At 40.7% G+C, this 15,826-nt stretch overlaps 1 protein-coding gene across 4 annotated transcripts; it reads right to left on the reverse strand.

Annotated features, from left to right (window-relative positions):
- Window positions 1-1,707: 1,707 nt before the first annotated feature.
- Window positions 1,708-15,558, reverse strand: recql (RecQ helicase-like). Of its 4 annotated transcripts, XM_034578613.1 has the most exons (16): window positions 15,403-15,558; window positions 13,810-13,893; window positions 12,170-12,367; window positions 11,615-11,794; window positions 11,204-11,310; window positions 10,170-10,368; window positions 9,885-10,051; window positions 9,465-9,546; window positions 8,826-8,974; window positions 8,330-8,447; window positions 8,096-8,232; window positions 7,248-7,341; window positions 6,896-7,112; window positions 6,671-6,800; window positions 4,032-4,142; window positions 2,645-2,777 (listed from the first exon to the last, which is right to left on the reverse strand). In XM_034578613.1, exons 2-15 carry the CDS (start codon window positions 13,832-13,834, stop codon window positions 4,038-4,040), a joined length of 1,908 nt encoding a protein of 635 aa, XP_034434504.1. In that variant the 5' UTR covers window positions 13,835-13,893; window positions 15,403-15,558; the 3' UTR covers window positions 2,645-2,777; window positions 4,032-4,037. The 4 variants fall into 4 exon arrangements, with proteins under 4 accessions (XP_034434503.1, XP_034434501.1, XP_034434502.1 ...); XM_034578612.1 differs by lacking the exon at window positions 4,032-4,142 and having other exon boundaries at window positions 1,708-2,773; XM_034578610.1 differs by lacking the exon at window positions 4,032-4,142 and having other exon boundaries at window positions 1,708-2,773; window positions 6,896-7,115.
- Between the last annotated feature and the right edge of the window lie 268 nt (window positions 15,559-15,826).

Below are 15,826 nucleotides of genomic sequence, written 5' to 3' on the forward strand. Positions count from 1 at the left end.
AGCTGCTCTACGTCTGTTTCACTATTTGTGAAGTTTGCTTTATGACCACGACTTTTGTCTGTGATGTGAAAAAAAACATTGGCTTGTATTTGGCCCTGGCCTCGACTCTCTTCAGTATGTGGAAAAGAGATCTCTGGCTCCCTGCAGTGGCTCTGGATGAGAAGGCAGGTCTAACATTGGCCCTTCATTACCAACAACACACACACACACATACTATGTCCCACTTACACCTTCCTGCTGTCTCACTATAGCACCAACTGTGGATTGATTGTGCCACTGGAAACCGTCTCCAGCTAAGTCCAGTCTCCAGCTCAGGAAACGCTGCATGTTTTGATTTAATCCAAATGTAGTGGTTGAGGTGATTTTTCTGGCTAATATCTCTTCCAGCTGCAAAGAGCAACATCCATAGTTAATACTTTCCAACCTGCATGAGCCTTGATGATGGGGAATGAGACAGACATCAGAAAAAACGGTCTCTGCACCAAGCGTAAAATTGTTGGGCATTTGCCAAAAGGCACATACTAGCTACTATCCTGATGGTAAGCCTTAAAAAATCACCAGCAACTCCAGACCCGGTTTTTGTTGGACATAAGCACAAATCATTGTCCTCTGCCTCAAGATAACAATGTCTCAATGATGTGTCTGACCACACCATGGGTGCTCCGTTGGGCGTGAATAGATTTCTTATTCAAACAACACAGGTGCAGGATGGGAAAATTGCAACTGCAGAACTCTGACACTGGCAGACACTTGTATCTGCATGTAAAAGAGAGAGCCTTTCTGGGGTCCATTATGTGGATTGTGTTGAAGTGCCCTCACATTTAAATACTGGGAATATTGTCCTGATCTACTCTCCCATCTTTTAATGATTTTATTACGGTTTTAAAAGAAAAGATCTCATCTTCATCAACTTTCTTGGACAATGAATGTGTTTCTTAAGACGTCTCATCCACCATGTGACCTCATTTTTGTGGTCAACAGATTGTAACGTTTGGAATGCTTGTTCCTGATAAGATAATCCTTTATTAGTCCCATATTGAGGTAATTTGCTGTCACAGCCGCAAAGAGGAAAGTAAAAATGAGTTTCAGTTAAAAAGTAGCCTAATAATTAAACATGGAATATAAGCATAGGAGAATATAAAAGTTGAGACAATATAAACATAATTTTAAAAAATAGCAATAATACATACATTAACATGATTGCACATTAAAGTTATTGAAATAAAGGTTCATTCTGAAATGTAATAAATTTGTTTTTTACGTTGATTCAAGCTGTGCTCTCCTCCATCTCAGGTGTACAGAGATGCTTTGTTATTTGAGGATACAATTAATTGATCCAGAAAGAACTGAGTGAAACTATAGTTCCAGTATATCAGCAGAGATATTACACATCATGATAAAAGATGGACGTTATTTTTAAGCTAAACTAATAGAAAAACAGTGAATACAGTATTTTTCTCAACATTATTGTTACATGAAAAGAAATGCTATTGTCTGGTTTCGTCAGGAAGTGCCATTGAGAAAGAGAATATGCTTCTTCCTTTGGATTTTAAATATTTTCTATGTAGACCATGGAAGCTGAAGCAGAGAAATGTGTATACTTGAATTTCAGTTTCATACTTCAATACACTACATGTATGAGAGATCATCCCAGTTCGCCCAATCAAACAAGACTCACGATGGTAGTCTGTAATCAAAATCCCTCCACTTTTTAGAATTCAGTTTATTAGCTTGTCAGTAGATTTTCAGCATCAATACAAAGATAACAGAAAATAGATCCAGCTGAAAAAAATCCAGATTCAGAACATTCGCAACAAAGCAATACAGTTATGAGATTTGTCACATTTTCATGAGCCCATGAAAAACATTTTACTTATAAAATTATAACTTCATTTTTGTTTGTAATCAAATACAATTTTCCCTCCATGTGTCAGTGTTCCCAGGTCAGATTATTGGATGGATGAAGTGCTTGGCAGCATGTTTCTGATCTTTCATTTGACCAGCAGACATGTTTAACTCCCACACACAGTGGCTTCTGCACCTCTGACAGCAGTTAAACAAAGCACCATAATTACAGTGTAACAATAACTGTAAACCTTTATGAAAAAAACACCACCGTTCTCTGATGTCAGCGGTGCAGAAGTTTGCGGCGGCTGCTGACTCGTGTCCACAGGCTGCGGGCCGTCTCAGCGATGGTCACCCTGCGGGGCAGACGCAGGCTCCTCAGAGGCTCCCTGATGCACGCCAGCACCCCGGGCTCGTTGGGCTGTCCCAGGTGCTCATGGGAAATGTAGTTTATCCTCCTCAGCTGCTTGCTGTAATAGTTCCTCAGCTCAAAGAGCTCCTCAGCCGCAGTCTCGGAGATGACTGAGGTCCGGGATGGAGAGCTGGGCGCAGTGCTGACATCGGCACAAGGTTTCCTCCTCGCTCTCTGAGGAGTGGTGGATTTCCGTTTGGAACATGGTTTGACTGGACGTGATGGTGTTTTCTGACTCTCACTGACAACTGCATTATCTATTATGTTGATTTCAACCTCAATGACATGTTGGGACATGATGGACCCTGGGTTGTCCTCTTCCTCTCCATGTCCACCTGCCAACTGTTGCTTCACTTTGTCTGTCTGGCTGATTGGCTTCTGGTCCTGTTTCCTGGAGACGTTCCTCTGATCTTTAAACACTTTCTGTTTGGGTTGGGGGGAGCAGCTGCTGTCCAATTCAATGAGGTCAAAGGTCAAATCAACCTCCTCTTCGTTAACTTTAACAGCTGAAGTGTCCTGTAACCATGAAAGCCATCATCAGAGATGTGAAGCGTTTAAAACTTCCTTTTGGAATAATCTAGAGCATGTGATACCTCAGTATGTCAGAATACAGTAACCATGCTCATTACTTATATATCTTCTGAAGCAACATGTAGCTACAATGACCAGACAGTTCATCCTACCTGTCGTTGCAGTGAGATTTAATTGAGCATGTTAGTCAGTGTGATGAAATATTAGTGAAAGTTAGTAGTAGCATGCGTGGACAGGCTTGGGCAATACTTGACGTTTACAGGGTTGAATATTCAACAAAAGAGACTAATTCCCAGACTGTCTGACAAACTAATGCATGACCTGTCGCTATCAGTAAACTAGGCTGTTGTACATTTTGTTAACACAATGGAGTAAACTAGGGAGCAATAGACGATCACGACATCTGACTATCTGTGAAAGTGGTGCCCTGGTGGGAACCTCCTTACAGAAGTATCTGTAGGACGGGTAAAGCAACCACATTTAAACTGTAGCTACATATGTACAGTTTTAATGTGCAGGAAGTTTTCTAGAATCATGAGACTCTGAATCTAAACAGGCATAACGTTAGACTAACGGTAACCAGAGTGTGGTGTCAATTTAAAAAAAAAAACAAATTAAAAAAGCAATTACAGGTTGTTGTGCCAACAATGTTTTATTGCCCAAGCCTGCAGGGTACGAGTGATTATGGTGTGTTCAGACAAAACGTGCAGCAAATCTTTCTCACAGCGCGGCTCCATACAAAGTCAATGCAAATGCATGAATAGCCACGTATGTGTCTGTTAAATAAATAAAAATGATATGTCACCAAATGCTAGTAGCATGACATTCTCCAGACTGAAGGACAAACCTATTGTTGCCATCTTTGCGCATCAGAAGTTGTATGCTACAAATTTTGTACTTAAAAAAAAAAAGGAGAGGACTCAGAGAGGTTTGTATTCAAAATCAGGTTAGCATTAGCTGCCCTCCCCGGTCCCTACATACTCAAAACCAGCAGCCACACTATGTAAAAATTCACTTTGCATTTTGTCTGAACACATCATTAGATGATATCATGCTTATTAATACACAAATCATGAAGCTTTTCATTAAGTATCAATTACATAAAAACAAATTTTCAGGGATCATCAGTCCTCCATCACCCAATCAGTCTGACCCAAATGTAGAGAATGAAGTACAGGTCTGGACAGTTAATGCCAAAAGAAGCAGCAGTGAACAGAGAAAAGAATGATGGACTGTACTTTGCCAGGGACTAGGGGAGGGCTCTCTTGGTTCTCTTGGACACAGGGGCATCTCCAGCACTTTGAACTGATCTCTTTCCCTCTTTGGCTTTGCCCTGGACACTCGCAGCTTTTACCTGCAGGTCATTAACAACAGTCTTTACCTGAGAGGGTTCACAACTACATGGAGTAGATGAAGGAACACTACAGGGGAGGACATTGGACACTCAGGTCTGGACAAGGATGTACATATATCAGTATCTTCCATGGTATCACTGCATGAGCTCAGGAGAGAGGTCAAACAATCCTGTCCACTGAACTCATGTCGTCTTTCAGATTTCATGCTCCAACTTTCTACATCTGCATGGAACATTTTCATGACCTGATAAAACTTTACTCTCCTCGACACCGCTGACCAGTATTTATTGCAGTAAATTCAAGGTTAGGGCTGAAACTAGCAACCCTTTGCATTGATGCTGAGATATAAAAGGTCCCAGCAATACCACCAAAGTCAGTCTCAGCTGTCAATCATGATATTTCAGCCCCATCATCAAATAAATAATTAAAACCAAACGTATCAGAAACATGAACACTTGAAGATACTTCAGTGTGATGAGAGCTACCTAAAATGCAGAAATCATCTTTGTGGAAATTGTATTTAATGTGTGAGTTTTTGGTTTTGTCCATGTCCAATCTGCTTACATGGATGATTTGGCTTCACTTTTGTGAGCTGCTATGTCGTCCATCTTTTTAAACAGTAGATGGACTTGCTAATGTTTGCTCAATAAATGACTTTAATATTGAAATATATAGAAAAATGTATATTTACTTTAAATTATTTTAACTGAAGGATCTAGAGCTTTGAATCAAATCTCAGTTCTCTTTCATACCATCATTGCATCCTTCACAAGATGACAAACGCTAGGAAGTGGACTTTAAGTCAAGATTATTTGTCTGACTTTTTTCGCCCAAACTTTCATGCACATAAAGTACATGGAATAAATACTTTTATCGTAATACTTTCTCATCATTTTAGTAATAGAGCTCACCATGGTGCAGAATTCGATGCCAAAAGGTTTGTACCCAAACATCAATGGATTATAAATCTAAGGGAGTAGTGATTATCATCCTCTACACCCGTGGAATCTACATGATCTGCAATGGTTCATCTATGATTAATACAGTTAGAAGACTAATGATCATTATCAGCAGCTTTGTGATGATGGTGAAGGGTTATTTGTCTTCACAGAGCTAAAAATAAAGGATGTAAAACTCTGTAAAACAGGTTTTTGTATAGACCGTCTTATTCTCAGTGTACAGAGGAAAAGTGACAACATTTCGCTTAAATTTTTAAGACTTACCTTGGGACCGTTAGAGACAATGAGAAAAACATTTTAAAGTGATATTGAGAAAGGACTAGAAGGAGAAAGTGATTAGAGAGACTTCACAAAGAGAACTAAACAACTGGAAGGAAAAACATCACATTAATGAACAAACACAGGAGATAAAAAGAAAAAAAAGTTTAGTTCAGCACTAAAAAGAAGAGATCAACATCTACTGGAGTTTTATGGTCTAAAAACATTGTACAGAGATTATGAATCAGTACAACAATGCTCCTGCTACCGTTATCTTGCTTGCAATTTTTTGGGGGAAAGTTGAATCCCAACAAACAGTGTTTGTTTTAAAACTCCAGTATCAGTTGAACTCTGCTTAAGATTTCACATCACTTTGCTAAAGCAGCTACTTTACTAGAAAACACAAAGTTTACAATGTTTTAATAAAAATATATATCCTGTGGCTTAAAATGGCACAAAGAACAAAAACTATTTGAACAAGGGCAGATGTTCACTTTATATAGTGGGGTCGGACAATATTATGACATTTGGAATCTATTTTTATAGTATTTATTAATAAAGATTTAGACCAGTAACCAGACAACTCACAGAAGTCAGAGTTTGTGGTCGACATACTAGCTGAAGTAACTGATGTATAATAGTTGATAACAGTACAATGATGCTCTTCTCTGGCTAAGGTTAACTCAATGTTTGGGGGCCTCATAACGTGCGCACAAAACAGAAATGATACAAAACTTCTTATTCAAAAGTTGCACCTGTACACTAACTCTAACCCATGCGTATGAACATTTTGGAGAAGATAAATTGGGGACACAAACATGAGGTGGTGAATTGAAGCCAGATCGACATTATCATAAAAATTTAAACTAGCAGGTTTATTTGTGCTCCTGAGGCATAGTTGTTGCATAAGAACCCTTCAGATATAAACCGATCAGATTCAATAAAATACAATTAAAGACTAACAAAATGGATCAATTACTAGTTTTTGATAATATCTTCTAAGACTGTGCTTGTATCCCCATGTACAATTTTAGTTTTCATATTGTTTTGTGTAAAATCACTGAAGTGAACATGACAGTGCTGTAAGGCACACAGAGCGCACTGGAGACTTTCTGTCTAAAGCAGTCAAATTAAATTCTATTGGGTGATGCCAGGATAAAAGCTATTCAACTTAAGGTGTGCGTAGTTTTATGTATGCCATTTTCAGCACAAACTCTTTTAGTATGAATCCTAAGCACTATTCTATAAATGAGGCCCCTGATCTGTTAGCACTGAAGCTTAGTGAGACAGAAAGATATGAATAAACTCACCACAGCAAATACAGACTCTATTGGCCTCATCTTCATGCTGAGTGTATGAGTCTGGTTCGTCAACAGAGCAGCTTTGGGACCCAGCTTCATGTAGAAGTAGGTGGTGTATGGTGTGAAGCTGAAGTCCTCTCTGAACCAAAAGAGCAGAAAGGGAAGAGTTAACACACATATGTCCCATAGAATGTCTTTACATTGTCTTTACACACAGACAATAGAAGAGGTCACCTGAGGTATCCCTGCACCAGCAGTTGCACAAGAACACCTTCAACCTGCAGCCGAGACAGTGTAGTGGTCTGAATCATCTTCCTGCGCTTAGCGTTGCCTTTCCCCATCCAGGCCTCCACCAGCTTCAGAGGAGTCAGCTTCTCATCCATAGACACTGCCAGTTCCAATATCTGCACCACCTGCCGGGCATGCTGGGTAATGTCCACAGTCGTGAAGTCTGCTGGAGTGGAGATTAGATGATGGCTCAGCTGAGTCACAAAAGACATCTCTACAAATGCTTGGCTGAAATGTCAAACACACAAGCTGGCTTCCTATTAAAATGTATCACACACGCACGCACACACACACGCACCTTTTGCGTTGCGGCAAGTATCACACATCTGTTTGCAGCCTTCGTCGTCCCACACCTCATCAAAATGAACAGCCATGAGGGAGCGCCGACACCTTCACACAATAAACATGATATGTTCAAATTAAGCAGTAATATCAGTTATCTATCGTCTATTGTCTATCACACAATGTGAAAGTATTGAGAAATTGCACGTGTGTAGCTGCCTTTCAGACGTGCACTGAACTCCAGTGCCTGCTGAGCCACCCTTCACCTGAATACAGATTTCTGAGTTTTCATGAATGTGTCTGAGCAGATAATCTCCTACTGTGTTGTTCATCTGTGAAAGGCAGACTTCAAAGAAAGTCTGGACCCAATTGTGAGGACATTCTCCTGAGTTCATGTCTGAAAACGGCTTTTGTGTATAACAGTGGTGTAATGATTCACCAATACCAACGTCCACAATACTGATAGATGACAAGAGAACAGTGACACCCAACCTGCTGCCACTGTTGCAGGTTCAGCACGATGAGCTCTCTCATTGCAGATTACCTGGGGCACATTCGAATCAGCAGTGTGGAGGAAATAAATTATATTGAACTGAAGCGAGACTCAAAGATCTGGGTCCGACACCCAAACGTGGATTGAGTGTTTGTGTAAGGGTAGTGAGAGGAATCATCAAAATTCCACATGCATGGCAAGTTTGTTTGTGTCTTTGCTGTAGATTTGCATATTGCACAAACACAATGCGTTTATCTATTAATTATCTATAATTAAAATAGCTGTTTGTCTGGCATCCCCCCCAACTTAAAATATGTGTGTGTGTGTGTGTGTGTGTGTGTGTGCGCGCGTGTATCTGTGTGTGTTTACTGGTCAATATTCTGGCAGTAGTTGACCATCTTCAGCAGCTTCTGTTGACCAACGTTCTCCATCACCACCATGGTGCTGATCCTGAAGATATCAGCGAAACCAAAGTAGACGATGCAGTCTGCTGGCTGGCCGTCTCGACCTGCAGACAGCGGAAAAAGACATTTCTATCTGTAAATATACTAGAGCAGTACATAGTAGCACATGCTGTCCTGATAAGTGAGGAGCTGTGTCTCTACCTGCACGTCCACTCTCCTGGTAGTAGTTCTCGACGGACTTACTGATGGTGTGGTGGATGACAAACCTGACGTCGGGCTTGTCAATGCCCATGCCAAATGCCACAGTGGCTACGATCACCTGGAGGACAACACAGTTGTACACAAACACACACTGTTCAACTACAACACTGGCAACTTCACTATCTAAGTTGTGTTTATACAAAGTGGGTGCAGGTGTCAACTTCCTTTGATTTTTGGCTGACCTTTCATTGAAAAAATTATTTCAGTAAGTGTGTTAAACATTTTTAACTATGTACGAATCAAACTAAAATAGGTCTCCGGCAGATTGGACAGCCATTACCAAGCTGCTTGAATGTCGTGATTTGGAGAGTCGGGTGTAAGTTTGCCCACACATAATGTAGGACAGTATACAGTATTCTCATCATGAACCGAAGGACAAAGTCAAAGTTGGCCCAGTGCTCATAGAAACAGAAATATGAGTGTCACAACCCAATACCCTGATTTTGTTGGAGGTCCACTTGCGGTGAACCTTGGACTTGTCCTCAGGGCTCATGTTGGCGTGGTAGGGATAGGCCACAATGTCCTGCTTCTGGAGTTCAGAGGACACAGATTCTGCATCCTTCTGAGAGAACACATACACAATCCCTGTGGCATGCACACACACAAGTAAAAAAAAAATGCTGTGTGAGTATATATTTACAATTCAAATTATCCATATAGTCTAATCTAAAAAATACTTTGGAGATTTGGACCTAGTCTTGAAAAAATGCATTACAGTAAATTATAGAAATTTCAACCATTGCCATGGTAACAAAGGTCCAAATCAGTACTCAGTGATCCTTTTTTTACATATTAGTATTATCTACTATTATGTATAAAAAAAGAGACTTCAATCCAACATTATTTGTTATAAATGATCATTACTTACAATTTGTTATTATCAGACAAGCCAATACTGTATATTATCTGAGTTTTTTTGTGGCTCACAGCTCACAAGAAACGTTACCAGCACTGACACTGAGCGGCTTAAAAGTTTCAATAATGCTAGTATCAAAGTCCCCGAGAGCTTCAAAGTCCCCGAGAGCTTCAAAGCCCCAAGCCCCATTCATTACAGCAGTATTGTTTTCTGTCATACCTGACTGGTCCTTGTATCTGTCCTTGATCAGAGAGGCAATGTCACTTAAGGCTGCCTCATTATCAGGCACTTTAATACGAACCTGAGAACAGAAAAAAAGTCTGATAGTGTCACATTTTCTAAAGGTGTGACATCGACTTGTTGAATCCGTTATGTTTAACAGGTGTGAGTATCAAAAGCTGTGCTAAATAAAAACTAGTTTACAGTAATTTTCTTTGATTCGTTTCTTTGATTTTCACATCACCGAACTTAAGTCAATTCAAATTGTAGCAATGAGCTAAACATGCCAATAAAAACACTTTTTAGATACTTTAACTTTCATATTTTATAAGCAGCTGAAATGCAGTATCAGGTTTGTTAGCAGATGGAAGTAGGGCCAGAGGTGTATTAAGTGTGTGTGTGTCTGTTTGTGGTTACCACCTCATAGAAGAGATTGGTTCGGTTGAAGGAAGCTGTGAGAGTGACTGGCTGTGGCACACACAGGATCTTCTCGCAGTCCTTGAGGACGCTGCTGGTTGCCGTGGCGGTGAGGCCGATCAGCGGCACTTTGGGGAACTGCCTCTTCAGGATGCCCAGCAGCTTATAATCTAGAGTGAAGATAATGAATTATTGTGACACACACTAAACTGTTTTAAATAAACCTACTATTTGATCTGAAGAAGATGACTTAGGTTGTGTTTATACTAGTAAACAGGAGGCGGTCACCTGGTCTGAAGTCATGTCCCCACTGGCTGCAGCAGTGCACCTCGTCCACAGTGATACGACTCAGCAGGTTTGCATTGTAGGCTTTCTCCAAACGAGACATGAGCAGCTTGCTCTTGGCGATCTTCTCTGGAGTCACATACAGCAGCTTGAAAGGGGCCTTCACGTCAGTCATTCCAGCCATGACTGTCTTAGCATGCTCCTTGAGGTCAAAAATAGTATTTTTTTCATGTGAAAGCAGTCATTAAAAACATCCCTGTCATCCACACTAATGAGAACAACCCTGCTTTTCACCACAAATATAGGATTTAGTCTGTGATGATTAAAGCTTCCTAAATGTATATTTTGACCTGCAATAACAATTGTTGTCCACCTGGGGGCATCGGATTCAAGTTGTAAACTCAACGACAACATATCATCCCCTTTTTTTTTAATGTAGCAAACAGTTGCTTATATATACACAACCAATAATTACAGAGTGCATGCTCACCTGATGACTTAAACCCCCTACATGCTGCCCTATGTTTAAGAGCCACTCGCTGACTGTTTTTCTGACTGCAATGTATGTTGGTTTAAACCAAACTTTTCTAACAGAAAACTGCTGCCTGCTATGGCTGCAAACAACGCTATGAGAGCTGTGAGGGTGAACCAGGCAGTAAAGCTGCAGACCAGACAGCTAAACAATGAGCTAAAGCTCGCTGTGAAGCTGAAGAAATCTACAGATCAGGCCATCATTTTCTGCAGGTTTAGCATTATGATCCAACTATTTCACATTACACATTGTTATTTTATATATAGCTATAATATAACCAAAAATGTTAATTTTAGCCAATTTAATAAACGGCAACATTCCTTTTATTCATAATTCACAGGCCATGATGTCAATGTTTTTTTCCCCAAAAAAACTTTATATCAAGAGAATGAAAAACCTGTTGACACTTACAGTGTGTACTGTGGATTGTGTTTGAGTTAATCACTGAGCACAGCATGAAAACATCTTTGGACTGAAAGGTGAGTGAAAGTGAGCCAGTCATTACCTTGCTACTGGATGCATTCAGCATTACTGCTGACACATCGACTGACTTCAGGTACATGATCTGGTCCTCCATTAGGGACACCAAGGGAGTGACAACCAGTGTAAAACCTGAACACACACACACACACACACACACACACACACACACACACACACACACACACACACACACACACACACACACACACACACACACACACACACACACACACACACACACACACACACACACACACACACACACACACACACACACGAGTCACTAACGTGCAAACAGAACACACAGAATGATCTTATGAATTTTTAAGTTGTGTGTGAACTTGAGCTGTGTATGGACATTGGTTTATCTCCCACACTGTATTTGTTTGTGCATGTGTGTGTAGGTGTGTAGAGTGTAGATGTTTCAGTGTACCCTCGGAGCAGACTGCAGGCAGCTGGTAGCAGAGGCTTTTTCCTCTTCCTGTCGGCATAACCAGGAAGAGATCTTTGCCCGACATGGTCAGATTGATGGCCCGGAGCTGCAGTGGTCTGAACTTGGAGAGATGGAATGATTTCTTTAGCTCCTGCTCCACTGCCTTGGACCATGGGAAATCTAACAAACATGAAGAGAGTTGAAGAGGTCAACATACAAACCTACTGAGGCTAATACCTGTTTTAAAACAGAAATTAGTGCATGTACAGGTTTTTTAAACATTGATAAACCCGCTAAAAAGGCAATTGACTCCTTTCCCATTTATTTCTCAGTGTTTCATGTTTACCGTCACGAACACACCAACAACTGAGGCACTCTCTCACCTCACTGTGCCATGTTTCCATCAATGCCAATAGGAACTGGAACCGGTAAAAACCTGTATCTACTGCAGTGTCATTTGACCTGGCAGTGAATGCCGATTGAATCCATTCCCATTGCAGACAAAAGCCAGATGTTTAAAAGAGGCTTTACTATGAAGCGATGTGTGAACAATACCTGAGCCATCGTAGCGCTGCAGTTCCTCTTTGCTCATTACAGACTGAGCTTTCGATGACTTTGAGGAAGTTGAAGATGACTGCTGCAGTAATGCATTCTTGCGAGAAGTCAGGTCAGTCTGCTTCTGCAGGAGCTCCGTGATCCGCAGCTCCACCAACTCCAGCTCAGCCTCCACTGAGGCCAGCTCTTCCTGCACAGCTGAAGAACAAACACACCAGGAATACTGTCAGCTGGCTAAATTATCCTGGTCAAGACATGCTCTCGTTTATAGTCCTACCTCTTGCAGAATCCAGATATTATAAGATACTATCAAACTCACAATGATAGTGTAAAATTATGCAAGTGGATATATATATATTATCTACATTATGTCAAAAAAATGTATCCAAGTTAACAGGATTTCCAGTATGGTGGCTGTTGGAATTGGGACATCAAGTGATTTGAGCAGAGTACATGGACGGCAAGTTTTCTCCCTTCTTATGTTGACAGTGTGAACATGGTGGATACTGTCAGGTCTCACACATGCACAGGTACTAATCCTCTGAGGCTCACACCTCCACAGCTAATGAGCTCTTTCTCTTTGTACCTTCCCCAGAGTCCCTTTGGGGCTGTGGCAGAGTAATCTGCTGTTTGTCCCCATGATTGTCAACCTTCTCTCAGAGAGAAACAACTTCAGATTTAGCACAGAGGACCTTGTGACTGTTTACGGTCTTAGAACTGTTCGCTGTTTAATGAGGTTTAGCTCATTTCTCATGCAAATTAAAAGTGATGCAAAGCAGTTCAGTGACAAAACATCTTTTTCAGTCCGGCACCGCAAACCAAGTTTCATTTGCAAATGGGTCTTTTTCTGAAACATGTGAATAAAGCATGCAGCTGTTATTCTGTTTGAGAAAATATACCATCCAGATTGTTACTGCCGCCTAGGAGGTTATGTTTTCACTCCTGTTGGTTTGTTTGTTTGTTTGTAAGTAAGATTACGCAAATAACTACAAGATGGAAACTTGGTGGAAGGATGTGGTATGGGTCACTTTATTATTGCGAGATAGGGCATTTTCACTATTTCCCAGGGAATAATTAATGGATCTCGATGAAAAAGAATCCGGCACATTTATGTGACCGGTTTCTAAGTGTGTTCAATTTGGTGCAGCGTGATTATAATTCAGGGACCTATTGGCCCTTGGTGTAGAAATGCGCTCTACTGAGTGCATTCTAGTTTAAAACTGTCTCAATAGTGAAACTAGACAGACCTCTCCACATCACCGTCAGCCATCTTGGTTGTTCAGGAAAACACTAAAGCAGCGCTCCCATTGGGCCCTCCTCTGCCCGTCATCCTATCAAACCAGCCCCATTTTATAAAAATGCTTGTGATTGGCCTGACTGGTCTCAGGATGGATGGAAATCAGACTGGGGTCTGTTTCCCAAAGGCATTGTTAGCTCCTAGGTATGTTAGCAACTTACAAAGTTGAAATCATGGGGTTTCTATGCAAGTGTTTCTCATTGGTTGGTTGACTTGAAAGGAGAGAAATTGAGGAGAGAAGAGACCCATCTGTAAGAGTGAATAACCATGAGCTTTCTGATTGGTCTGGTGTCCAGGCTGGTTCGCTATTTACATCAACACTGAAAGAATAGACCAGACTTACCATTATTACTGCTACTACCAGCCATGTTTTTCACCCAATGAGCTGACTTTCACTTTGTCAGAGATGTTGATGAGATGTGATTCCCTGTAAGACAGTGACACAAGTTCAACACGTTCCATTTTTAACTTCTGTTGCAATTCATCCACTACCCGCTGGACTTGCACCTCAGTACATCTCAAACCTTTTGCCACAATATGTGCCCGGCTGTGTCCTAAGGTCCTCAACAAAGCTGCTGAGGTGGACTTTTTCTGTCAGGGCTCCCACTCTGTGGCACAATCTCCCTGAGGAGATCCGTCTGGAAAACGCCTCCATATCCTCTTTTAAATCTCTCTTAATGACACATGTTATTGGTGCGCTTTCCTCGAGTTCTGATCTTACAGACTGCTAACACTTTTATAATTTTTTATTGTATCTTGTTTTAACTCTTTTCTCATCTGCAGCACTTTTTATTTTTTGTATTTGTGCTCTAATGTGTGATTGCTTTTAATTAATTAATGTTGTTTGCCTTCAATTTTAACTTGTAAAGCACCTTGGTGCCGTATAAATTAAGTTTATCATTGTTATTATTTAATTCTCATTTCAGAAATGACTGTCCTTTTATCACTGGTGCTCCTTTAATTTTGTTATTGCTTCTTTATGTGAGCAGTTGGGTGTGTTACAATTCTTGTTCACTGTTTTACATTCAATAGTTTGATGAAAGTGAAAGCTCTCTCTCTCTCTCCTCTCTCTCTCCTCTCTCTCCTCTCCCCCCCTCTCTCGATGTCCGCCCACATTGGGTCTGGTTCAGGGGGTTTCTTCCAGTACATGAGGCAGTTTATTTTTTTCTCCACAGTCACCAAGGTGTTTTCTCATTGTGGGTTACTACAGTGCCTAATAATTACTTATTGAATTCATTTAATCATTAATTATCATTAATTATAATCCGTTATTATCCAACAAGCTAGTTTGTAGGTTAGGTGGGTAACAGCTCTCATCTATCGTTACCAGCACTGACACTGACAGACTTACAAGTTTCAACTATGAACCCCAAAACTTCAAAGCCCCAAACAAGGTAGTCTGTCCTTTCATCATATCATATATGTTGTTATTGCTTCTCTATGTGGGCGACTTTGTGTGCTTATATTCATTTTCGGCATTCAATAATTCGATGAAAGTGAAAGTAACAGACCGGAAAGTGAAATTCAAATCTCCAGATGATTTGATTTACTGTTAATAAGTAACAGATTCATTGTAATTTCCCTCCACAAACAGTTTGACCGACACAAGAACTATAACAGTTACTGAAATTCAGGAAACTACTAAATAATACAAAATAACCGTAGAAGCCATGTTTTTTTTCCATTGGCCACACACTGAAAGCATCATAAGGTAAAAGCTGACTTAGTTCAGCTCAGCTCACCTGCTCCACCTAGTAGCTGTTAGCTTGATTGATGGATCTTTCAATCAACCCTGGATACTGGAGCAGTGTGTCTAACTGTCAATCCCCGGAGCTCGTATATATTCTCACACACGATACAATGAGAAGAAACGTCCCTCTCCACTGTGAGCTACAGTAACATGTTAAAAACTCGGAGTCAAGTGCGACACACTCACCAGCACAGACTGGGCGCAGTCCCTCTCTTCACTTCGCGGTTGCTATAGACACGGAACGAAAACTGAGCCGCTGGAATATGTACTTTCTTTCGCAGAGGGACATGTGCGGGTCAACCGCTGCCCTTTATACTGCCTGCCAGGCTGCCTTACAAATTATTCCCCTCGCTCCAGGTTTGACGCACCTTCATCTACCACAACTGCCTCTTAAGTGTTTAATATTTAGAAATTACACAATCAAGTACGTGCATATAACCAAGGAGGTCTGAATAAGAGCAAGAGATCGTTGTATCTCAAGTCCTGTCAACGTTGCCTGACAGACCACACTCTGAACCAAATTTACCCTTCTTTAACTGTGATGCATTCAAGAGACGTGGATAATTAAACTCAATTAAACATAAATCGAGAGTTGTCTTAAAGTGAATAT

Source organism: Hippoglossus hippoglossus, chromosome 23 (genome assembly GCF_009819705.1).
Source record: "Hippoglossus hippoglossus isolate fHipHip1 chromosome 23, fHipHip1.pri, whole genome shotgun sequence".
Classification (NCBI taxonomy): domain Eukaryota; kingdom Metazoa; phylum Chordata; class Actinopteri; order Pleuronectiformes; family Pleuronectidae; genus Hippoglossus; species Hippoglossus hippoglossus.